Source organism: Mesoplodon bidens (assembly GCF_964165515.1).
Source record: "Mesoplodon bidens genome assembly, chromosome: 10".
Classification (NCBI taxonomy): Eukaryota; Metazoa; Chordata; class Mammalia; order Artiodactyla; family Ziphiidae; genus Mesoplodon; species Mesoplodon bidens.
Window position 1 is genome coordinate 41281471 of NC_138172.1, and position 21546 is coordinate 41303016.

General features: G+C 48.4%; 2 protein-coding genes across 2 annotated transcripts; both read left to right on the forward strand.

Moving 5' to 3' along the window:
* Positions 1 to 3154: 3154 nt before the first annotated feature.
* Positions 3155 to 12674, forward strand: LOC308623763 (putative serine protease 42; the record flags this gene model as incomplete). Its single annotated transcript, XM_081246459.1, is given in 10 exon segments — positions 3155 to 3170; positions 3568 to 3771; positions 4102 to 4172; positions 4174 to 4220; positions 4222 to 4302; positions 4875 to 5137; positions 6037 to 6197; positions 7732 to 7801; positions 8004 to 8195; positions 12478 to 12674. Coding segments are annotated over 10 exon segments (1302 nt in total).
* Positions 12675 to 12737: 63 nt separating this feature from the next.
* On the forward strand, positions 12738 to 21056 carry LOC308623764 (serine protease 45-like; the record flags this gene model as incomplete). Its single annotated transcript, XM_081246460.1, has 7 exons — positions 12738 to 13076; positions 14758 to 14797; positions 14910 to 14936; positions 18429 to 18576; positions 19086 to 19360; positions 20229 to 20392; positions 20726 to 21056. The coding sequence occupies 7 exons, from the start codon at positions 12738 to 12740 to the stop codon at positions 20957 to 20959; spliced, it is 1227 nt and encodes a 408-aa protein (XP_081102586.1). The 3' UTR covers positions 20960 to 21056.
* Between the last annotated feature and the right edge of the window lie 490 nt (positions 21057 to 21546).

Genomic DNA, 21546 nt, shown 5'->3' on the forward strand with positions numbered 1-21546 from the left:
TGTGCTCTGCAACAGGAGAGGCCACAACAGTGAGAGGCCCACGTACCGCAAAAAAAAAAAAAAAAAAAAAAAAGATGAAAAGCATAGGGACTTCCCTGGTGGTCCAGTGGTAAAGAACTTGGCTTCCAATGCAGGGGACGCGGGTTTGATCCCTGGTCGGGGAACTAAGATCCCACATGCCACGGGGCAACTAAGCCTGCGTGCCACAACTACTGAGCTTGTGCGCCTCAACTAGAGCCTGCGTGCAGCAAACTACAGAGCCCATGCGCCCTGGAGCCTGTGCGCCACAACTAGAGAGAGAAAAAACCCACATGCCACAACCAGAGAGGTCTACCCGCCACAACTAGAGAGAAGCCTGAGCAGAACGCACGGGGTAATGAAAAGATCCTGCATGCCTCATCAAAGATCCCGTGTGCTACAACTAAGACCTGACGCAGCGCCCCCCCCCCAAAAAAAAAAAGATGAAAAGCATAAAATATAGGGTTGGCCAAAAAGTTCTGGCCAACCTGGTATCATTACAGTTCACCATTAACAGAACATTTACAATTGATTTTGATGATAGAGAATGCTAACTTTGAACCCCAATCAAGTAAAATGTTATTCCTCCCCTCTCCAAAATTTCAATCTTCTCATTAGTAGATTTATATTATCAAATATTATATCTAATTCATATTACTGTTTTTGAGGAAATGGTTCCTTCTTATAAGAAAACCTACATAGTATCCTTAATTTTAACTTATGGTTGGCAAATTCTAAAATATTTGCTATCTGGCCCTTTATAGAAAATGTTTATGGACCTCTGAACTAAAGCCTTCAAATATATTCATCATACCATTTAAAATTCCCTGTGTGATAGTTCCAAAATCCATGTTATATCGTACTCTAGTTCTGTTGATTGGTTTGTCTCTTGAAAGAGTGTTGTTTATTTTTTGTTTGTTTGTTTGTTTTATTGTGTGTCTTGTCATTTTTTGTTGAAAGTTAGCCATCTTGTGTAGAATAGTAGAGACTTAAGCACTACTATTTATGTCCAGAAATGGGCATGTCTTTTTTCTTTAGTGGGGAGTGTTGAGATAATTGTGTCCTGATTGTCTCTGATTTTTGTTGTTGCTATGGTTACCCTCAATATGCAGCAGGCTTCAAACTCTTCTAGTGTTATTTTTTGCTTAGAGTGGTAGCTGATTTGTTGGAGAGTTTTTCTCAGTGTCTTCTCCACTCTCACCTATCTGTCCTCTCTTTGTGCCTGTGTCTCACAGAAGATGTCTCTCCGTGCTTTTACTGTCTCTTCTAGCAATAGACTGCTGTTACTTGTTCCTGGACACTTGCTAGTGGAGGGAGGAGGTGGGGCATTCTTTGTTGTCCTGATTCTGCCTCCGTCTTAGGCAGGTGCTACATTCTTGGCTCTCAGAGAAGAGGCCTTCTCAGTGACCTTGACCCTCTCGCAGTATAGGAGATCTCTGTTAAGTCTGGTCCAGGAGAGTTTCCTGCTCCTCCCCCAAGGATAGAGGTTATTTTATGTTCTCTTCACCCAGCTACAGTAGGCTTTAAACTGTGTCCTGAAAATTACAGTTTTGTGCCCTTCCCCTAGTTGCATAAGGCAGCATCTCCTCCTCTTCCTCCTTCTCCTCCTTCTCCTTCTTCTTTGGCAGCACAGGGGGAGAGGAAACAGAATAGAAGGACCCAGGCCAGACTTCATACCTTTCCCATAGTGATTCCTGCTTACCTCTCTAAAGACTGCACTGTAATTAAGGCTTACAATTTTTATTTATTTATTTATTTATTTATTTATTTATGGCTGTGTTGGGTCTCCAGTGCTGTGCGTGGGCTTTCCCCAGTTGCGGTGAGCGGGGGCCACTCTTTGCTGTGGTACGTGGGCTTCTCACTGCGGCGGTCCCCCCTGCTGTGGAGCACAGGCTCTAGGCGCGTGGGCTTCAGTAGTTGCAGTGCGCAGGCTCAGTAGTTGTGGCTCACGGGCTCTAGAGCACAGGCTAAGTAGTTGTGGCACACGGGCCCCGCCGCTCCACAGCATGTGGGATCTTCCCAGAACAGGGCTCGAACCCGTGTACCCTGCACTGGCAGGTGGACTCCCAACCACTGTGTCACTAGGGAAGCCCCAAGGCTTACAACTTTAACTTCTCAGTTTAAAAACTTCCATGACTTCCCTAAAATATTTTCATATGCCTTATAACTGCAGGGTTGATGTAGTTGATAATAAGATGTAGTATCTGATCTTTTGGCTTGCTGAATTTCAACATAAATTGAATTAAGAGCTTCATTAGAACTCTTACAAAAAAGTTAGGGCATTGATTGGGAGTGAGACCCTGAAAATTTACATGGGAATACATTTGGATAGATTTAAGACACCCTTACCCCCCAGCCATGTTGAACCACTCTTGCTAACAGAAACAGCGCCTCCTCCCATTTGATAAGGCCAGTCCTCTCCACCTTAGAGACACTGTAATGACTTCATGTGAGTAAATTACATTATAAGGGCATACCAATTCTCTGCCTGAATCACCCCAGTCTTCACTGCCTCTAGACCTAATAACTAGAGTAAGATCCCAGCATGCTCTAGGACAGGTGCAAAGTATAACCCAGGGGTAGAAGGCTTCCTTACAAAAAGAACTGCAAGATTTTGCTGATCTACATTGGAAGGAACAAGGGGTATATATATAGGATGGGATTCAAAGGGTTCTTGATTGGGAAGGCTTGGTCCCAAATTTATCAACAGTACACTTGCTAGAAATTTGGAATTCAGTTTGCTGGTTCAGGCAGGTGGGAATGATTCTACGTGTTTACTGGGTTGTTTTAAACCTGAATGCAATAGTGGACCACACTAAAGCAAATTGATGTGTCAGAAATTCCTTGGCCTAATGTGGAGAAAGGAATGCAAAGAGAGAGGGCTTTAGAGAATAACCCCTTCATCAAGACATTGAAAAATAAATTGTGAGGGGAACACCCATATCCTTGAAAAAACACTGTAACTGGCTGTCCTCTTCTGGCTGGGGAAAAGTGGGAAGTACTGCAACTCAAAAGTTGTTATTGTTGTCTTTCCCCTGACTTCAACAGGGATGATGAAACCCAGAGAGGCAGAGGCCTGGTAGAAGCACTTAAGCAACAAAGACAAATAGACATCAGGGGCATAGAGCTAATAAGAATGGATCGACCTGCGGGTATCTTTGGTGGTGGCTCATTTTTACAGGCATCCCCGCGACTGAAATTGCATAGCAGCCAGCTCCTTTGTCCAACCCACACCCACTTCATCTGTAGTCCCCCTCCCCGCAAGTCTAGGTTTGGTGAATGAGGCCCTGCCTTGAGGAACCGTTATGGAGAATTAAGACTCCTCAGCTAGTTCCCAGACTGCCCATCCTCACCAGCTCCAGGCCAGGTACCGCACCAAGAAGGGCAGGGGCGTCAGAAAGCACCGCCTTTTAGAGCCTATGTTAAATTGGAAGGTCCCCAGCAAGGACAGTCTCCTCAGATGTACCCTTACCCCTCGGGCCTGGGCAGCGTTCTGGCTGGACAGTCTGGCGTGAGGATCTGAGAGCGCGACCCTGCAGTCTCGGGCAGGAGACTTTGTGGGCAGGGGCACGCAGAGCGCTGAGGCCGTCGCTGAGCCCGTGGTGTCCCCGGGCGGCCCCCGCAGCCTCCTAGTCTGGCTTCTGCTCCTTCAGCGCTGGCTCAGGGAGGCCCCAGCGGGCGGGTCAGTGACGCCCTCGCCCACTTCACCCCTCTCGGGAGGCGGCCTCGAGGACCCCACGGCGGACCAGCCAAGCCCTGGAGGGGGGTCAGGGAGCCCCTGGGAACCCTGGGTCCCCTGGGGCTCCGGGAGCCCCCAAGTTGGTGGAGTTTAGGTCAGGTGACTCTTCGCATTGGCCTTCTGGAGGGGCGGGCTGAGGCACCAGGGTGGGGGCCGGTGCTCCCTGGGAGTTTGAGGGGATCAGGGTCTGAATTAGCGCAGCCCTGCTGTGGAGCCTGAGGGAGACGCGCTTCGTCTGTGGGTCCATGGCCTGTGGACTTGGAAGCGCTGCCCTGGAGCCTAGGAGGACATGGCCTTCTCGGCTGTCTGAGGGGCTCCAGGGAGACAGGGCCTGTTTCTTTGAGGTTCTTGCTACCCTGTCCTCACCCCACTGTGTGGCCAAGTGTTCCTGAATATCGTGGGAGGAAATCAGAGCAAAAGAAGGGAAGTGGCCCTGGCAGGTGAGCCTGAGGGTCAGTGGCAGACGTGTGTGGAGGTTCCCTCATCACAGCTCAGTGGCTGCTGACTGCAGCCCACTGTATTTTTTTATTTTTATTTTTTTTGCGGTATGCGGGCCTCTCACTGTTGTGGCCTCTCCCGTTGCGGAGCACAGGCTCCGGACGCGCAAGCTCAGGGGCCATGGCTCACGGGCCCAGCCACTCCGCGGCATGCGGAATCTTCCCGGACCAGGGCACGAACCCGCGTCCCCTGCATTGGCAGGCAGACTCTCAACCACTGCGCCACCAGGGAAGCCCCAGCCCACTGTATTTTAAGGTGAGTAATGACAAGTGGAGATGTTGAGAGTTCTGGAGTCAGTCCTGCCCTCCTCAGATACCCACTAGTTTCTGCTGCCCTGCAAGTTGATAAAAACCCAACCCAAACCAAAGCACACGCAATAAAAATGGGAGGGATCCTGCATTGGTAGTCTTGTTACTAGGAATACTAGTTTGGTGAATAAAACCAATTGTTTGGGCAAGCAAACCAATTTTGAGAGTCATTAGGAGGGTTTTTTGGTGATAGGGTCGTAGCGAGAGTGGTGAGAGAGGTTGGGGCCAGATTGGGAAACAGCTGATATGTGTGGAAAGGCACAAGGGATGCTTCCCAGGGTCTCTATGAGGGACATGTCCTCCTCCCACAGCTGTTACCGCTACAGTGTCATGATGGGAGATTGGAGCGTCTATGGCGAAATCTCAGGGTTGGTGGTTCCTATCAGCCGAGTCATTGTTCACCCTCAGTTCTCAACACGTGGAACTGTTAAATATGACCTTGCTCTTCTCCGGCTCTTCTACCCTGTAAATTTCACTGGGCTCATCCAGCCTATATGCATCCCTGAGAAGACTTTCCAGGTGGAAGCTGGGACCAGGTGCTGGGTGACTGGATGGGGCAAGCAACAAGAATTCGGTGAGACTCTGAGGCAGAAAGTAACCTTGGGCAGAGGGAGGCAGCCTTATCCCTGGAGTAGGCAGCAACACTAAAGGGGGAGGGGGAGGGAAGCACACCACCTGGCAGGTGGGTTGGGGGCAGCCAGGCTAATGGTTCCTGATTGGCTTGAGCCCTGAAATTGGTTGAGGTCTTTTGTTGCCACACAAATATTTGATGGCAGCCGTTTAAGCCAGGCACCAGTCCTGGGAACTAGAGCTGCTCAGGAGAAGAAGAAATACATGGGTGAAGTCTCCTGCAGATTTGTGGGGAACTGTGCCTGGCTGGTTTGGGGGCATTTTTTAGGTTCCCTGGGGACAGAGCCAGATGCTCTGGAGTTCTCTCCAGGGTGGATTTCTGCTCAGGGGGTGATGAGCTGTCTGCCAGGCAGAGCTGTCCCTCGCTGGAAGTACCTGCCTTGGTGCCCAGGGACTTTCCTGTCCTTGGGAGTGTTGGCAGAGCCCGAGGACCCCAGTTGGTGAGGCCATAGGGCCTCCTATCTCTGGGAAGAGGCTGGATTGTTCCTTTGGGTACTACCTGTCTGAGAGTCTGTGATTCTGCTTTAAAGTAAAGACAGTTTGCTGATGCACCGGACACCTTTCATTATTACTATTGATGCACAGAGTGACAGATGCTTGGTTATCATTTCTCAGGCTGGTAAGGCCTCGCCTCTTCCTGTCCTGATCTGTTCTTCCTTCTCTTGTCCTGGTTTTGGTTCCTACCTTCTCTTCTCCCCATGTCAACTTTGGGCTTCAGTTTCGTCCGTTGTCAAATGGGGACAGTATCCTCTGTGCTGCCTTCTTCAAGGGGGATTCAAGATGTTTGGGGGCTTACTGTCCACCTGTGCAGATCTACCCACTGCTGAGTTTCTTTGCTTGTAGGGGGCCCATTTGTCTCACTCTTTCTCTGGGAGACGGACCAATATATCATCTACTATGAAGAATGTAATTGGATGGTCCAGAAGGCCATGCCAACAGATAAGGATGTAGTACTGGAAGGAATGATTAGTGGCTATAATAGTATAAGAAACGATTCTTGTCAGGTAAGTTCATGGGTCTCTTGCCACCTCCGCATTGAGGTTGTCCCCTCAAAGTTTCCTCAATCCCCAGTGGCAGGGCCTGGGTTATTTGCCACCTCCTCTTTCAGCCTTTACTTAAGGGGATTCAGGGGAGAACCCCTTAAGACCCCCCTGAGCTGGCCTGGCCTGTTCCTTCAATAGGGAGCAGCCCTTGCATCCTGGGCATGCTGCCAGCCAGGGTGTAGTGAAGTTGGGGGTGATGATGATAATAATGTAAGTTCGTATAATTGAGTTCCTTCTATGGCAACTTACTGTGCCAGTGTGAGCATTCACCCACGTTAGCTCAGTTACCCAGCTCACAACCCTGCAACATAATTATACATATTATTATACAGATGTGGTCCCTAAAAGACATAAGTTCAAGGTCCCCCTGGGAGTACCTGGGCCCACAGTCTCCCCTTTGCACCAAGCAGCCTTTCTGAGCAGGGGGCATCTGAGTCAGGTCTTAGAGGATGAGTATTTGGAGTCTTGGTTGGAGGAGACCATCACTGTTGGGAGAGGGAACAGCAAGTACAGAGGCTCAGAGTTCTGAAGAACGTGTCATGTTTAGGGAATGTGTTTCAGGTCTGGAGCAATGAGGTGGCAAGTATGGCCAGAGAAGGTGATTGGAATCACAATATGTGTGGCCTGCAGCGCTGTGCTATGTTTCTTGTTCCTGTCCATGCAGGACTGTAGGCCAGGAGTTTGTTTTCACCATGTAGGCAATGGTGTTGAGCCCCAGGCAGGACCTGGGCTGGTGGGGCGGTGAAGGGGTTGTGTTTGAGGTTGAGTCATCAGTTCTTGGTGACTGCCTGCATGTGAGGGTGTGGGTGAGGGAGAGCTTGAGGAGGACTCTGAGTTTCTGACTGAGCTGGTAGATGGGGGGCCACCAGAACAGTTTTGGGAAAGGATGTGCAGCGTGTGTGACGTGGGGTTTAGCATGACTGGTTGTGTTTGGAGAGAGGGGGAACTGGTGAGAGGATGCTATTGGCTATGTGGGTTTAGGGGCAGGGAGAGATTTCAGGGTAGATGTGATGATTTTGAGTCCCCATGCAGAAATGATACTCAAAGTATTTTACAGCTGTGGAGGCCTAGGACTGACTAGTTGGAATTGACTCTGACCTTAGAGTTGGAGAGGGGCTCTGGAAGCTGCTCACAGTGCCAGAGGATGCCCCTTTAGTTGCTGGCTGTTGGGAGGTTTGGAGAGGGTCATGGGGAAGGGGTCAGGCAGTGAAGGATTAGGGTCACTGAAGGAGAATTAGAGTATTTCCTGGCAGGACTGATGTACAGGGCTTACTGGCTTCATAGCTCCTGTGGGTCCCTGAGCACCTGGGAAGGAGTAGTATTTCTCAGATGATGTTAAAGTTTCCAACTCTCAAATCTCATTCACAGAAACCTGGGCCTGGTGGGTACCTGGGAAAGGACCTAGGTGCCTATCTCCCTAGTGCCTTGCTAACAATCAGCCTGCTCTGATGATGATCCCCTTCCATTCCTGTGTGTGTTTCTTCTTTTTCTCCAGGGAGATTCTGGAGGTCCCCTGGTCTGTCAGTTTAATGACTCATGGGTCCAGGTGGGGATTGTGAGCTGGGGTGTTCACACAGAATTGCCTGCAGTTTATACAGAAGTTAGTTACTACAAAGACTGGGTCATTGATCATATCATTAAGGTGTCCTCTTGTGGCTTAGCAGGGTTCTTTATCCTAACGCTGTGTCTGGTGCTGCCTCTGGGCATCCTGGTGACCCTGTGATCACCCTGGCCTACACTGTCTCCTGTTTCTGAGTCTCACACTAGCCATGCATCTGACCTTCCACTCCTACTCAATGCACTTTCCTCAAACCTGTTTGGGATTCACTGACCCTGTGGAGATCGACATGACAGAGAATGGCAGCAAGAAAGGAACCCTGGAAGTTTTCCAGTCTGGTGCTCAAGGAACCGGCCTCATCCACACCTACACCGTGACTGTGCTCTACATGCCGGAAAGGAGTGGGTGAAACCATCCCAACTGGATGGCCAGTGACTTGCCAGGTGATGCTTCATGATGCTTCAGCCACATCTTGGAGAACATCTAGCAAAGAAGGGACATCATCACCAGTGAAACAGCGTTAGACCTGACACTTTATCAAACCAGTCCGCTTGGTGATTGTTGGGAGAGAGTGAGGAGGCATCACCATGTCCACATCTGACTCAGCTGTCTGGGTTGGGAGAAGGTCCCCGGCTGCCCAGTGCAGATGCATCTGTGAACGTCCAGCGTCTGCCACACAAGCCCTCCTGGGGCAACTCAGTCTAGGAATCCCCTTCCCAGTGCTCCAGTGGCCACATTCAGGCTCACCCCAAGTTGTGTTGAGGCAGTTATGGAGTATGGAGATTTCTGATGTCAACTGAATAAATATTTGGTTTGTTCTTTTGTGTTCTTATGCTCTGCTCTCCTTGGGACTGTGGGGTTGCATATAACATGCTCTGAGGAAAACTATTTTCTCATTTGGCTTAGAAACTATTCATGGTTCTTATTAAGCCGTAGAGGGAGAGGTGAGTCTAAACCTGCTCATTTGTGAGTCTAAGGATGGTTTCAGCCAGCTGGGTCCTGCTCCCTGTACTCCTGTTATAGTCATCAGCATGTCTGCGGGGAGCTTTGTAGTCTAATTTCATAGCTTTTATAGCTCAGAGTAGAGAATCAAGATAGACTGGAACTAGGAGTAAGTAAAATTAGGGCATGAGCAATATTATTCCTTCTCCCCTGCTTCTACTTGCTGCTCACCTACACTCTTACCAAAGAGTGCATTCCCACAGGGAGGATTATAAGAGAGATTCCCTATATTACGTACTGGCTCTTTACCATTTTTCCAGGACAGAGTGTCCCAGAGTCTCTGTGTCTTGCTGGTGATTAATTCCCTCTCAATCTCCTGTCACCTGCCCTTCCAGGGGTCAGCGTTTCAGCTCCCAGATATCCCTGGGCTTCAGAGTGCAGTCTGTCTCATGTGTTGCCCAAGGAAGGCTGGGGTTGAGAGACTGGGAACTTACATGAAATACAGTCCATTAATAAGTATCGAGCTAGCTGCTTTAAGAAGCCACTGAAAATCAAAACAGCGTGGTAGGGGCACAAAAAAAGACATATGGATCAATGGAACAGTATAGAGAGCCCAGAAACAAACCCACACACGTATGTTCAATTATTCTTTGACAAAAGAGGCAAGAATATACAATGGGAAAGAGACCGTCTCTTCAGCAAGTGGTGTTGGGAAAGTTGGACAGCTGCATGTAAATCAATGAAGTTAGAACACACCCTCACACTATACACAAAAATAAACTCAAAATGGCTTAAAGGGGACTTCCCTGGTGGTCCAGTGTAAAGAATCCACCTTCCAATGCAGGAGATGTGGGTTCGATCCCTGGTCAGGGAACTAAGATCCCACATGCAGTGGGGCAACTAAGCCCTTGCACCACAACTACCAAGCTTGCGTGCTTCAACTAGAGAACCTGTGTGCCACAAACTACAGAGCCCATGCACTCTGGAACCCACACACCACAACTACAGAGCCCACATTCCCTGGAGCCTATGTGCCACAACTAGAGAGAAGCCCGCGTGCTGCTGCAAAAGACTCCACATACCTCAACAAAGATCCCATGTACCACAACTAAGACCCGACGCAGCCAAAAATAAATAAATAAATAAAATAATAAATAAATCTTTAAAAATATGGCTTAAAGACTTAAATATAAGACATGACACCATAAAACTCCTAGAAGAGAACATAGGCAAAACTTTCTGACATAAATCATACCAACTTTTACTTAGGTCAGTCTCCCAAGGCAATAGAAATAAAAACAAAAATAAACAAATTGGACCTAATCAAATTTACAAGCTTTTGTACAGCAAAGGAAACGATAAACGAAAGGAAAAGAGAACCTAGTGACTGGGAGAATATATTTGGAAATGATGCGACCGACAAGGGCTTAATTACCAAAATATACAAACAGCTCATACAACTCAACAGCAAAAAAATGAACAACCCAATCGAAAAATGGGCAGAAGACCTAAATAGACATTTCTCCAAAGAAGACATACAGATGGCCAACAGGCACATGAAAAGATGCTCAACATCACTAATTAGTATAGAAATGCAAATCAGAACTACAATGAAGTATCACCTCACACCAGCCAGAATGGCCATCATCAAAAAATCTACAAATAACAAATGCTGGAGAGGGTGTAGAGAAAAGGGAACCCTCCTATACTGTTGGTGGGAATGTAAATTGGTGCAGCCATTTTGGAAAACAGTATGGAGATTCCTCAAAAAGCTAAAAATAGAGTTACTATATCATTCAGCAGTCCCACTTCTGGACACATATCTGGACAAAACTATAATTCAAAAAGATACATGTGGACTTCCCTGGTGGCACAGTGGTTAAGAATCCGCCTGCCATCGCAGGGGACACGGGTTCGGTCCCTGGTCCGGAAATATCCCACATGCCATGGAGCAACTAAACCCGTGCGCCGCAACTACTGAGCCTGTGCTCTAGAGCCCGTGAGCCACAACTACTGAGCCCACGTGCTACAACTACTGAAGCCCGCGCGCCTAGAGCCCATGCTCCGCAACAAGACAAACCACCACAATGAGAAGCCTGCGCACCACAACGAAGAGTAGCCTCCACTCGCTGCAACTAGAGAAAGCCCATGCACAGCAATGAAGACCCAATGCAGCCAAAAAAAAAAAAAAAAAAAAAAAGATGCACCCCTATGTTAAGAGCAGCATTACTCACAATAGCCAAGACATGGAAACAACCTAAATATCCATTGACAGATGAATGGATAAAGAAGATGTGGTACATATATATAAAGGAATACCACTCAGCCATAAAAAAGAATGGAACAATGCCATTTGCAGCAACATGGATGGACCTAGAGATTATCATACCAAGTGAAGTAAGTCAGAAAGAGAAAGACAAATACCATATGATATCACTTATATGTGGAATCTAAAATATGACACAAATGAACTTATCTACAAAACAGAAACAGGCTCACAGACATAGAGAACAGACTTGTGCTTGCCCAGGTGGGGAGGGGGAGGGATGGATTGGGAGTTTGGGATTAGCAGGTGCAAACTATTATATATAGAATGGATAAACAATAAGGTCCTATTGTATAGCACAGGGAACTATTTTCAATATTCTGTGATAAACTATAATGAAAAAATATGAAAAGGAGTATCTATACCTATATAACTGAATCACTTTGCTGTACTGTAGAAACTAACACAACATTGTAAATCAACTGTACTTCAATAAAATAAATTTTTAAAAAAGAAGCCACCTGAGTATTTATGGGTTAAAAATAAATTTAACTTCTTGTTCCTGTATCATCCCTATCAGGTGTTCTTGATCAGCAGGTGGCTTTTCTCCATCTTATAGCCCCACTCAACCCTGTGGTTCATGCTTACCTACCTCAGAATTCCCTGGAGGGCTTGTTAAACTACAGATCACTGATTCTACTCCCAGAGTTTTCAATCCTATAAGTCTGGGGTGGGTCCTGAGAATGTACAACTCTAATAAGTTCCCAGGTGATGCTGCTGCTGCTCTGCAGACCACACTTTGAGAACCATTGCTCTGCATTAACACAAGTAGAGAAGTGAACCTCCTCTCTACTGCCTTGGCGTGGAAGTGGCATCTGTAACCTCTCCTCACCTCCTATTGGTGCAACTCATCATCTGGACCCCTTTAGATGCTAGGGTGGGGAATGTGGTCCCCAGAGCTGGATCCCCCACACTGGACAGGAGCAGCAGGAATCTTGGTTGTCATCTCCCAATCTTGGACACACTGAGCAGATCCAAAGACCACATTCTTCTACAAAAACACCCTGTGAAAGCCCAAGAAATGGTGGTATTTGCCACCATTTCTTTCAGTTTCCACCATCCCACTGACGGTTTGTGGAAGAGGATAAATGCCTTTCCTGTGAGTTCTCCCCCAAGACTCTTTGTTCATCTTAGGTCCAGCTTAAATATCACTTTTGTAAAGACATCCTCCCTGATTCCCTAGCCTTACTGTTCTTTTCTTGTGCTTTCTACACCTTTTCAGATTCTCAAATCAGTATAAATTATGAAGCTCTTCAGTGCACGAAGCCCAGGGAAACAAGGTTGATCAGAGGCTGGGCGACAAGGTGCCAACACCAGTCCAGGGATTTGGATGTGCCTTCTCCGGCCAGGTTTTGGGAGACAGTCACCCACTTAAGGCACTTGGGGGTACTTCCATGGGACTGGCCACCGTGAAGGCAATGACAGGCCCCGGGATCTGCAGTCATCTTCAAGGAACCCGCACGAGGTGGGGTACCTGCAGAGGAACGTTCAGCGTTCCAGGGGCACCGTCATGGGTCTGCGACGTCATCACGTGCCCGCGACGTCATCACGTGCCGGAAGGGCTGTCAACGTGCCGGAACTCCGTCACGTGCGTCATGTGCGGGAGACGTAGTCGCGGCGTTCGGGGGTCGTGCGAGCCGTCCCTGCTGCCGCTAGCGGGCGCCTCAGGGGCCTCATGGCCGCATCGTTGTCCTGCCTCAGCGCTGGGCCTGCAGCCTCGAGGCCCTCGGGCCTAAGCTGCCACCTCCTGCTGCTGCTGCTGCAGCTGAACTCCAGTGAGGCGTCGCCTGCTCTGCGCCGCTCCCGTTCTGGGTCCTTCTTCCCCGACGCCGCCACCCCCCCCCCCAAAACCCACACTCGAGGCCAGGACAGGCCCCGCGGCACCCACCCGCAGCCCCTTCTCCTCTGCTACCCCTCGGGGCATCTCCCAGGGCGGTTCTGGGGATCCCAGACTCCCGCGCTCTCAGCTTCCGCCCTCAGACCCGCCAGCCCTGTAGCCTCCTGGGGCCTTGTGGTGCGGGGGGCACCCCTGTGTTTCCTCCTGGAGGCGTGGATGTCGCGGCTGAGACCCGAACCACGCTCTTGACGGCATCCTCAGGCCTCTCACCCTCTACACCCCCAGCCCAGCCTCGCTCATCTTCCCACGCAGCAGGGCACTGCTGAAGACCCCGCTCCAGGCAGGCGGTCCGGGCCAAACTCATGGTCTCCGAACACTTAAACGAATGTTCCTCACCTCACTTGCTTCCTAGACCCTCAGCTCCTACCGAGGGTGCCTCACTAGCAGCGGCTTCCTTCCCTCAGGAAACGAATGCCCTCAGGTGCTGTCCCCTTGACTCCCTCAGCCCGGGGGCCCCTCCAAACCTGACAACTCAGTGCCACCCGCTCCTCTTTCCTTAGGAATCAGAGACAGGCCTCCTGTTCAAGGTCAGCCTGCTCACCCCTGCTCTGGACTCTGGGCCCTTCCTGTGCTCTCATCGATCTCTATCCTCTCCCTTTCTATTTGCTGTGTTTCTTCACCCTTCTCTTCCCCTCACTGCCACATTTCTCAAAATAAGTTTTCACTTCATGTTTCCTTCAGGTGCTTCCTCACTTCTTACTTAACCTTTAGCCCATTCCTGGCATGTCTCTGTCCTAACATCCCTAACCTTTCTGCTCCTCCCTCTGTTTTCATTTTCTCTAGTCCCTTGGCTTCTCTCAGGCCATGCCTCCTAATTCTCCTCTACCTCAGGGTGACTCCCTTGCCCTTCTGTGTCCCTCCCAGGCCACCCATGCTCCGTTCATCCCTGACGTAGTGGTGTTCCCTAAGGTGCTGTCTGGGTTCCTTCTTCACTGCTCCCTGGGTGAACTCACTTGCTCTGGGCATTGAGCTGCCATATATGTGATGCTGCCCCACAACACAATGTGCACGGATGTGCAGCCGCCTACTGGACATCTGTACCTGGATGACCTAGAACCATCTCAACTCCTTGGGTTCCAAAGTTGAGGCCCTCTTCTTCCTGTAAGCTGGGTTCTCTTACTCAGTGGATAGTAGTCACTCTTCTCTAAAATCAGAAACTGGGGGGTCATCCTAGACTCAGCCTTCTCCCTCAGTCCCACATCCAGCTCACCAAGTCTGTTCTCACTGCCACTTCTTCATTCAGCCCTCATTTCTTGCCTGGGTTCTGCAGAGCCTACGGTGGGATCTTAACTGCGTTCAGTCTTGTTACCTTCCTATCTGTTCTCCATACTGCCTTCACAATACAAGTCCGACCATGTCACACCTCCATTGGCCTCCCTTCTCCCAGAGTGTCTCACTCAGGCTTCTTGGCCTGGCTTATGAAGGCACTTGTGATTGACCCCTGACTTTCTTCCCCTGGCATCATTTCTTGTCATATGGGCCTTGCCCTTTATCCTCTGGAGTCTCCAGCTTACACCATGGTGTTTCTTTCATAAAGAATGTCGTTGTCACTTTTCATTTCTGTTTTACCTTCTCATCTTTAAGATCGGGCACAATAACCCCTCTTCCTAGAAGCCTCCCTCTCCACCACTTCTTCTGGGCTTACCTGACACACCTGTGGCCTTGTCCCCGCATTGATCGCACATGAGTGATTGTGTGTTTACTTATGTCTCCTCTGCTGGGCAACCTGCTCCTCAAGGGCAAATACAGGATGTATCTGTCTGATACACCTCTGTACCCCCCCGCTCCCTTCCCCCAGCCCCCTGGCCTTGGGCTCCAGGCTGGGAACAGAGTGGGAGGTGGGGAAATATTTGGTGAATGAATGAATTAACTAATTAATGAAGAATGCACCTCTTCACTGTCATCCTGTTACAACCTCTTACTTCATCTCTGTCCCCCTTTCTCCTCCAGGTTACAAAGGAGACAACACCAAACCAGGTGGGTAAGGTGAGCCCCTGCTTCAAGAAAACCTTGGATCCTGGGAGGGTATGTTCTGAAGAGGGTCACAGAGATAATGTTTCTGGGTCTATATCTAAATGGCCTGCCTTCTAAAGAACAGCCTGTGCTGTTCAGGACGTACAGACTCAACAGTGCACATTAAAAGAGTATTTGGGCCTCCTGTGGGAATGCAGAACCTCTTCAAGTTCAACCCAGGCTGCATCCCATCAGGGAACATGTCCAGGTAGCTGATGCAGATCCTTTTCCACACAGAAACATTTTGAGCTCTAAACTGTTCATTTGCAAATGGAACCTCTTGGGCCCTGTGGCGGTGTCTGCAGAGCCTGGCTCTTCTGGGGTCTTCCTGTCTTTTTCCTTAGACCTCAGGGGTGGAGGGTTGGGTTGCTCCTGCTTGTTTGCGGGCTTCCTTTGTCACAGGTGCACCCTAATTTGTTATGGATTGTTTGGTTGAGTAAGTTAGTTATTTCTGCTTGTGTCCATGCCCCACCCCTATTCCCCCTCTTCACCCTTCTCCCAGCCTTTCTTGTGTATTTGATGTGTATCTTTCTGTTTGTGTGTGTTTTTATAAAAATACATATTGTGGTTTTGTGTGCATGTATTTCTAACTTAGGCAAATAGTATGTTCTCTAGATCTCTTTCTGTTTCCTCCTCTTTTCATTCAGTCCCATTTAAAAAAACATTTTATTTGGAAATAATTTTAAACTTACAAAAAAGACTGCAAAAATAGTACAAGGAACACGCACACACACAAAATTTTTTTCAGAATCAGTTGAGGGTAACATACAGCATGGCTCTTTATCTCTAAATACTCTGGTGTGTGTTTTCTAAGAATATTCTCTTAGATAACCACAGTACAAGTTATCAGTTTCAAAAATTTACATTGGTAGCATATTTTAATCTATGGCCCATATTCCAATTGAGTCAGCCCTCTGCATTCCTACCAGCAGTTTGTGAAGGTGTATATATTGCTACAGACCTCCCACCCCTTGGCATGATCCAGCTTTTACATTTTTGCCTATCTAATAGACAAAAAAATGACTTCTTAGTTTAATTGACATTTTTCTCATTACTAATGAGTTTGAGCATGTCTCAATGTGCTGTTGGCTTCTTGAGTTTCCTCTTCTAATAAATTGACTGTCTTTATCCTTTGCATATTGTCTGTTCTTTTTTCTTGTTGATTTCCTGGACTTCCTTGTATATTCCTAATAAAAGTCTTGTATTGATTTTAGATATTGCAAATATTACCTCCTAATCTGTCATCTGATGGTTAACTTTGTTCCTGGGGTCAAAAATCCTTGATTTTGATGTAATCAAGTTAATCAGTTTAATGCTTTATGGATTGTGGTTTGAGGTTTTGTTTAAAGAGTCCTTTCCCATCCCATGCCACATGGTTAGCTGTTAACTTTACGGTTTTACCTTTCACATTTAGGTCTTCAAGTACGACTAGAGAGGAATCCAGTTTTGTTTTTCTTATTTCTTTTATAGTGGGCGAGTTTTCCCAGTACCATCTACTCAACAATCCATCCTTTACTCACTGATTGTGGTGGCTCCTTTATTTACATTAAGTTCCTGTATTCCCTGAAACAATCTCAAGCTCTCTATTCCTTTTTTTTTTTTTTTTGGTCCACTTGTCTGTCCTTGTCAATACCACACTGTTTTTGTCACTATGGCTTTGATGTGTGCCTTAATATCTGCTAGGACAAGTGTCCCTTCTTTGCTCTGCTTTGTCAAAGATGGAACTATTTATGGACCTTTGTTTTTCTATTTCAATTTTAGAGTAAGTTTATCAAATTTCTTAAAAATTCTAACTGGGTAAGTGACTTTATAGATTAATTTTGGGAAAAATTACATCTGAAATATTTAGTTATTCTATTTAAAAGCAATGGCTCTTTCTCCATTTATGCCAGTCATTTTCAGTGTCCTTTATTAGAGTTTAAAATGTATTACTGCAAAAATCTTGCTTAGTGTTGGATACTTTAATTCCAAGGTATTTTATAATTTTTAGCTATAAACTGTATCTTATTTTGAATATAGTTGTGCTATACTCAGGTTGGTTGGCATAGAGAAATATTATTGATTTTAAAAGTCAGTTACTGAAGTATTATATACATACACAAAAAAAGTGCACAAATTATGTGTCCAGCTCAAGAAATTATCACACAGTGAACGCACCTGTGCAGTCTCCACCGAGGTCAGAAAGTAGAGCAGTACTAGCACCCAGAAGCTCTCTTATGTCCTCCCAGTTACTTCCTTTGTCCTCCTCCCACAAAGTATCGTTATTCCTGGCTTCAGAAAGTATAATTTTTTTGGCCTGTTTCTTTTTTTTTTTTTTTGCGGTACGCGGGCTTCTCACTGTTGTGGCCTCTCCCGTTGCGGAGCACAGGCTCCGGACATGCAGGCTCAGTGGCCATGGCTCACGGGCCCAGCCGCTCCGCGGCATGTGGTATCTTCCCGGACTGGGGCACGAACCCGTGTGCCCTGCATCGGCAGGCGGACTCTCAACCACTGCGCCACCAGGGAAGCCCTGGCCTGTTTCTTAATGTTATATGATGTTTGCTGTAGGTTTGTGGCATATAATTTGTATAAATAAGTATTTTCTTTCTGTTCCCAGTTTGCTAAGTAAGAGTGTTTTGTTTTTTAGTCATAAATCTGTGTTGAATTTTTCAAATGCCTTTTTCTGTGTCTATTGAGAAAAGCACAGTTCTTCTAGAGAAAAAGAACTGTTTATGTGGGGAATACACAGAGAGCGCTTCCAATTGTGGGACCACCCTTGTACCCCAGGACAATCTCTACATGATCATGGTGCATTATTTTAAAAAATATAATATTGGCTAATATTTTATTTACAATTTCTGCATCTGTGTTCATATTCATGCAGTCATACAACTTGATTGTTGGAACTACTTGCAGACTGATAGTGTGTAAGCTGTTACACAGAGTGGGAGGCCTCTGTTGGCTCCATGCTGGGACTTTTTCTTGAATGGTCTACGTAAAGACTTCTGACATAGAAGTCTGGAGCTTTTCTTGACTCTGAGTAGTGTGGGGACAGAGGCCTTCTGCATCTAAGAGATGCAGAAAGCTTTATAGCCTTTCAGGAACGTGGCCTAGGGACTTACCCTGACACAAGAGAATACATTTCCTGTCCTGGGGCTCCTTCTATGCTCCTCCCTTGTTTTGAGGTTCTGTGCTGTTTGCTCCCTGTGTGTCTCAGTATCTCTCTCCTCCTCCTGTCATGTCTCTGTGTTTCTGTCTTGATGCTTTTTATCTCTGTCATTGTCATTTTCTGTCAGCTCAGTGCCTTTGGGCAGGCCACTGCTCTTCTCTCACCTTCATTCTCCCCTTCTTTGAAATGGAAGCAAGTCCCCAAGTTTACAGCCTCATGCAAATTACCCTGGAGGGCATCTTGGTCACAGTCATTCTTATCCTCCTCTATGCGGCCACTGTATCTCCCTGTCATGCTTGTTCCTGAAGCTTGTGGCAAACCCTGGTGGCCGAAGAATTTGGATGTGACAAGCCATTGGCCCTGGGAGGTGAGCCTCCGAGTGGAAAATGAGCATGTGTGTGGAGGGGCCCTCGTTGATCTTGACTGGGTGGTGACTGCTGCCCACTGCATCCAAGGGTGAGTGTGGCCCACGGAGACCCAGGGCTGCAGCGGGCCCAGCCTAGACTCCTCATTTCCTCTATGAAACAACGTGGCAGTGGGGGACGTGGGGCGGAGTGGGAAGGGATGTCCAGAACAGGGAAGAGTCATGCTCATGATCTCACAGAGGCTGGGGACTGAGCTTGGGCAGGAGCCCCAAGCAACAAAGACTATATCCTGACCAGGGCAACAGCATACACCCTGTATACACCCCACCCCTCACACACATTAGAACATGCGTGCATGCTAATAGCTGCACACTCGAATACACAGCACATAGACCCGGCCACTTTGAATCAGCTTGACTGATGAATGAGGAGGCAGTCATATCTCTGACTCTGAGGGCCCCCTGGCTGGATGAGCAAGATGGAGTGAGCAGGGCAAATGAGGCAGGACTTCTGCTAAGGGGAACGTCCTTGGCGGAGGTAGGAGCATAGTGTTGCTTGATAACCTGACATCTACCAGGTGGGGCTCTGTGTCTCCTGTAGCACAAAAGAGTATTCAGTGATTCTCGGTACCTCCAAGCTGAAGCCCACGGACTCCACGAGGGCCCTCTTGATCCCTGTGAGGGACATCATTATGCACCCCAAGTACTGGGGCCGGAACTTCATCACGGGTGATATTGCCCTCTTCCAGCTTCACACTCCTGTCGTCGTCAGCAAGTACGTGCAGCCCATCTGCCTCCCGGAGCCCAACTACAACCTGAAGGTTGGGATGCAATGCTGGGTGACTGGCTGGGGCCAGGTTAAACAGCGCTTCTCAGGTGAGGAGAATGGGGTCGGGGGTGACGTGTGGTACCCCAGAGGGTACACTCCTTTCCTCTGGGCCCTCTCCTGCTGAGCCCCCTCATGGTGCCTCTCAGGAAGCTTGTGGCTGTTACCTCTGGCCCCTGGTTCTTTGGATGTGTTAGGATTGCTCCTCACATGGGAACTGTTGCCGTGGTTTACACCATTGCATTTGCTATGGGCACTTCATTTAGTCCTAGGAAAACCTGATCATTTGCCTCTTACGGAAGCTCAGAGTCAGGGATTCATAAATTCACTCACTCACTGATTTGTTCACCTGAGAAACTTCGATGTTCAGGCATCTGCCACACGCCAAACCCTTGTCACTGGTAATGCATGCCCTGCCTCTAGGGAACTCATAACTGAGTATGGGTGGAAGCATAGATTAACAAGGAAAGAGGCAAAGACTTTGTCAGGTGATCTTGAGAGCAAGTCGGGAGGGATCTGGGATGATCTCTGGCAGAGAGTCTGCCTGAGATGCCTGAAGGAAGAGCGAATGTCAACCAGGTGGCAGAGGGCACAGCCAGTATAGAGCTCAGAGGCTGGAGAGAAGCAGCATGGGGGTGGGGTCTCAATTTCTGAGTGGTTGCATTGAAACTTGGATTGTAGCCTGCTTGGTTCAGGAGCAAAAGATTCCCAGAGAAAGGGATTCTGAAATAGAGCCTTAGAGGGCAAGGTGCTTGCCCGACATGGTCCACACCACAGGGGGAAGGGCCAGGTGAAGGAGGGCATGGAGGTGTGAAGGGGTGTGGCTGAGTCTTGAGGATGGAGGTGACAAGACCCTGGGAATAGGCAGGGCTGAGTAGAGTGAGGAGTCAGTTCTCACCCCACTGGACTCCTCCACAGCCAACTCCACGCTGACCCCAGAGTTGCGGGAGGCCGAGGTGTTTATCATGGACAACAAGATGTGTGACCAGATTTACTGCAAGAAGTCCCTCATCCCCCGCGTTGTCCCCCTTGTCCTGGGGGACATGATCTGTGCCACCAATTATGGAGAAAACTTGTGCTATGTGAGTTTCTGGGAAGTTCTGGCAGCTCTCCTTCGGTTGGGATGACCCCAGGTAGGGGGCATTTCCCCAGGGAGAGGTTTGCTTGGCCTCCCTCTTTGTCATCATCATCAGGTAGTGCCCTGCTCCCATCTTCCTTCCCCATGACTTTGATTTTGCCTGATATTCTGGGATGGGATCCCCAACTGAGGAGTGAAGGAGGGCTCCAGGTAGTGAGATCCTCAAGGAATGAAAGAAGCTTCCAAGCAGAACTCAGAGGGTAGGCATTCTGGGTCCCCCAATCCCTTGCATCCCAGCTGGGTCCAGAGACTCCATCACTCCTCTCTCTTTGCCTAGGGGGACTCTGGGGGTCCGTTGGCTTGTGAAGTCGAGGGCAGATGGATTCTTGCTGGGGTGTTATCCTGGGAAAAGGCCTGCGCCCAAGTACGTAATCCAGGCGTGTTCACCCGTATCACCAAATACAGCAAATGGATCAAGAAGCAAATAAGCAATGGGGTTCTCTCAGTCCCCTGCACCTCCTCCTGGCTCCTACTCCTGTCCTGGCTGCTGCAGCCCCAGATGGGCCCCTGATCTCCCTTCTCCTTTCTTCTCCATGCTTTGCCTTTGCCAAATGGGGCCAGATCAAGGTTAGACCAAGGTCATGGGTCTGTATTCAACAAGGGTCAAGGTGGGGAAAGAGTGGCCCCTGGGAGACTGGGTCCTTCTTTGACCTCCTAGTGGGGAGGATGTGGTGGATGACTAGGCCTTGAGTGACCAGGAGAAGGGAAGTGCGGCCTAGAAGGGCTTTGGAATTGGGGACCAGGATAGCAGGGATTAATTAAATCTGTGCAAACATGAGCTGGCTCTGTTCTCTTTTCCCGGTGGCCCTGGGAGTTGGGGGTTGGTGCATGGGTAAGGCCTCCTGGAATTAATTCTGCTGGGAGGCTCCCCAGAGTGGGGACTGATGGTTTTTGCTATATCACTTATGCTGGGGCTTTGGGAAAGGGCCTGGGCCTGAGGCATCAGTTTCCTCAACTGTAAATTGGGCATGCTGTAAGAGAGCAGTTGAGACATGCACTGTAGGTGACAGTAGGAAGGACCCACATACTGTGCTCCAAAATCAGCTTTTTAAAAAAAAAAAAATGGCATTAAAAAAAAAACTGATTACAAAAGTTCCC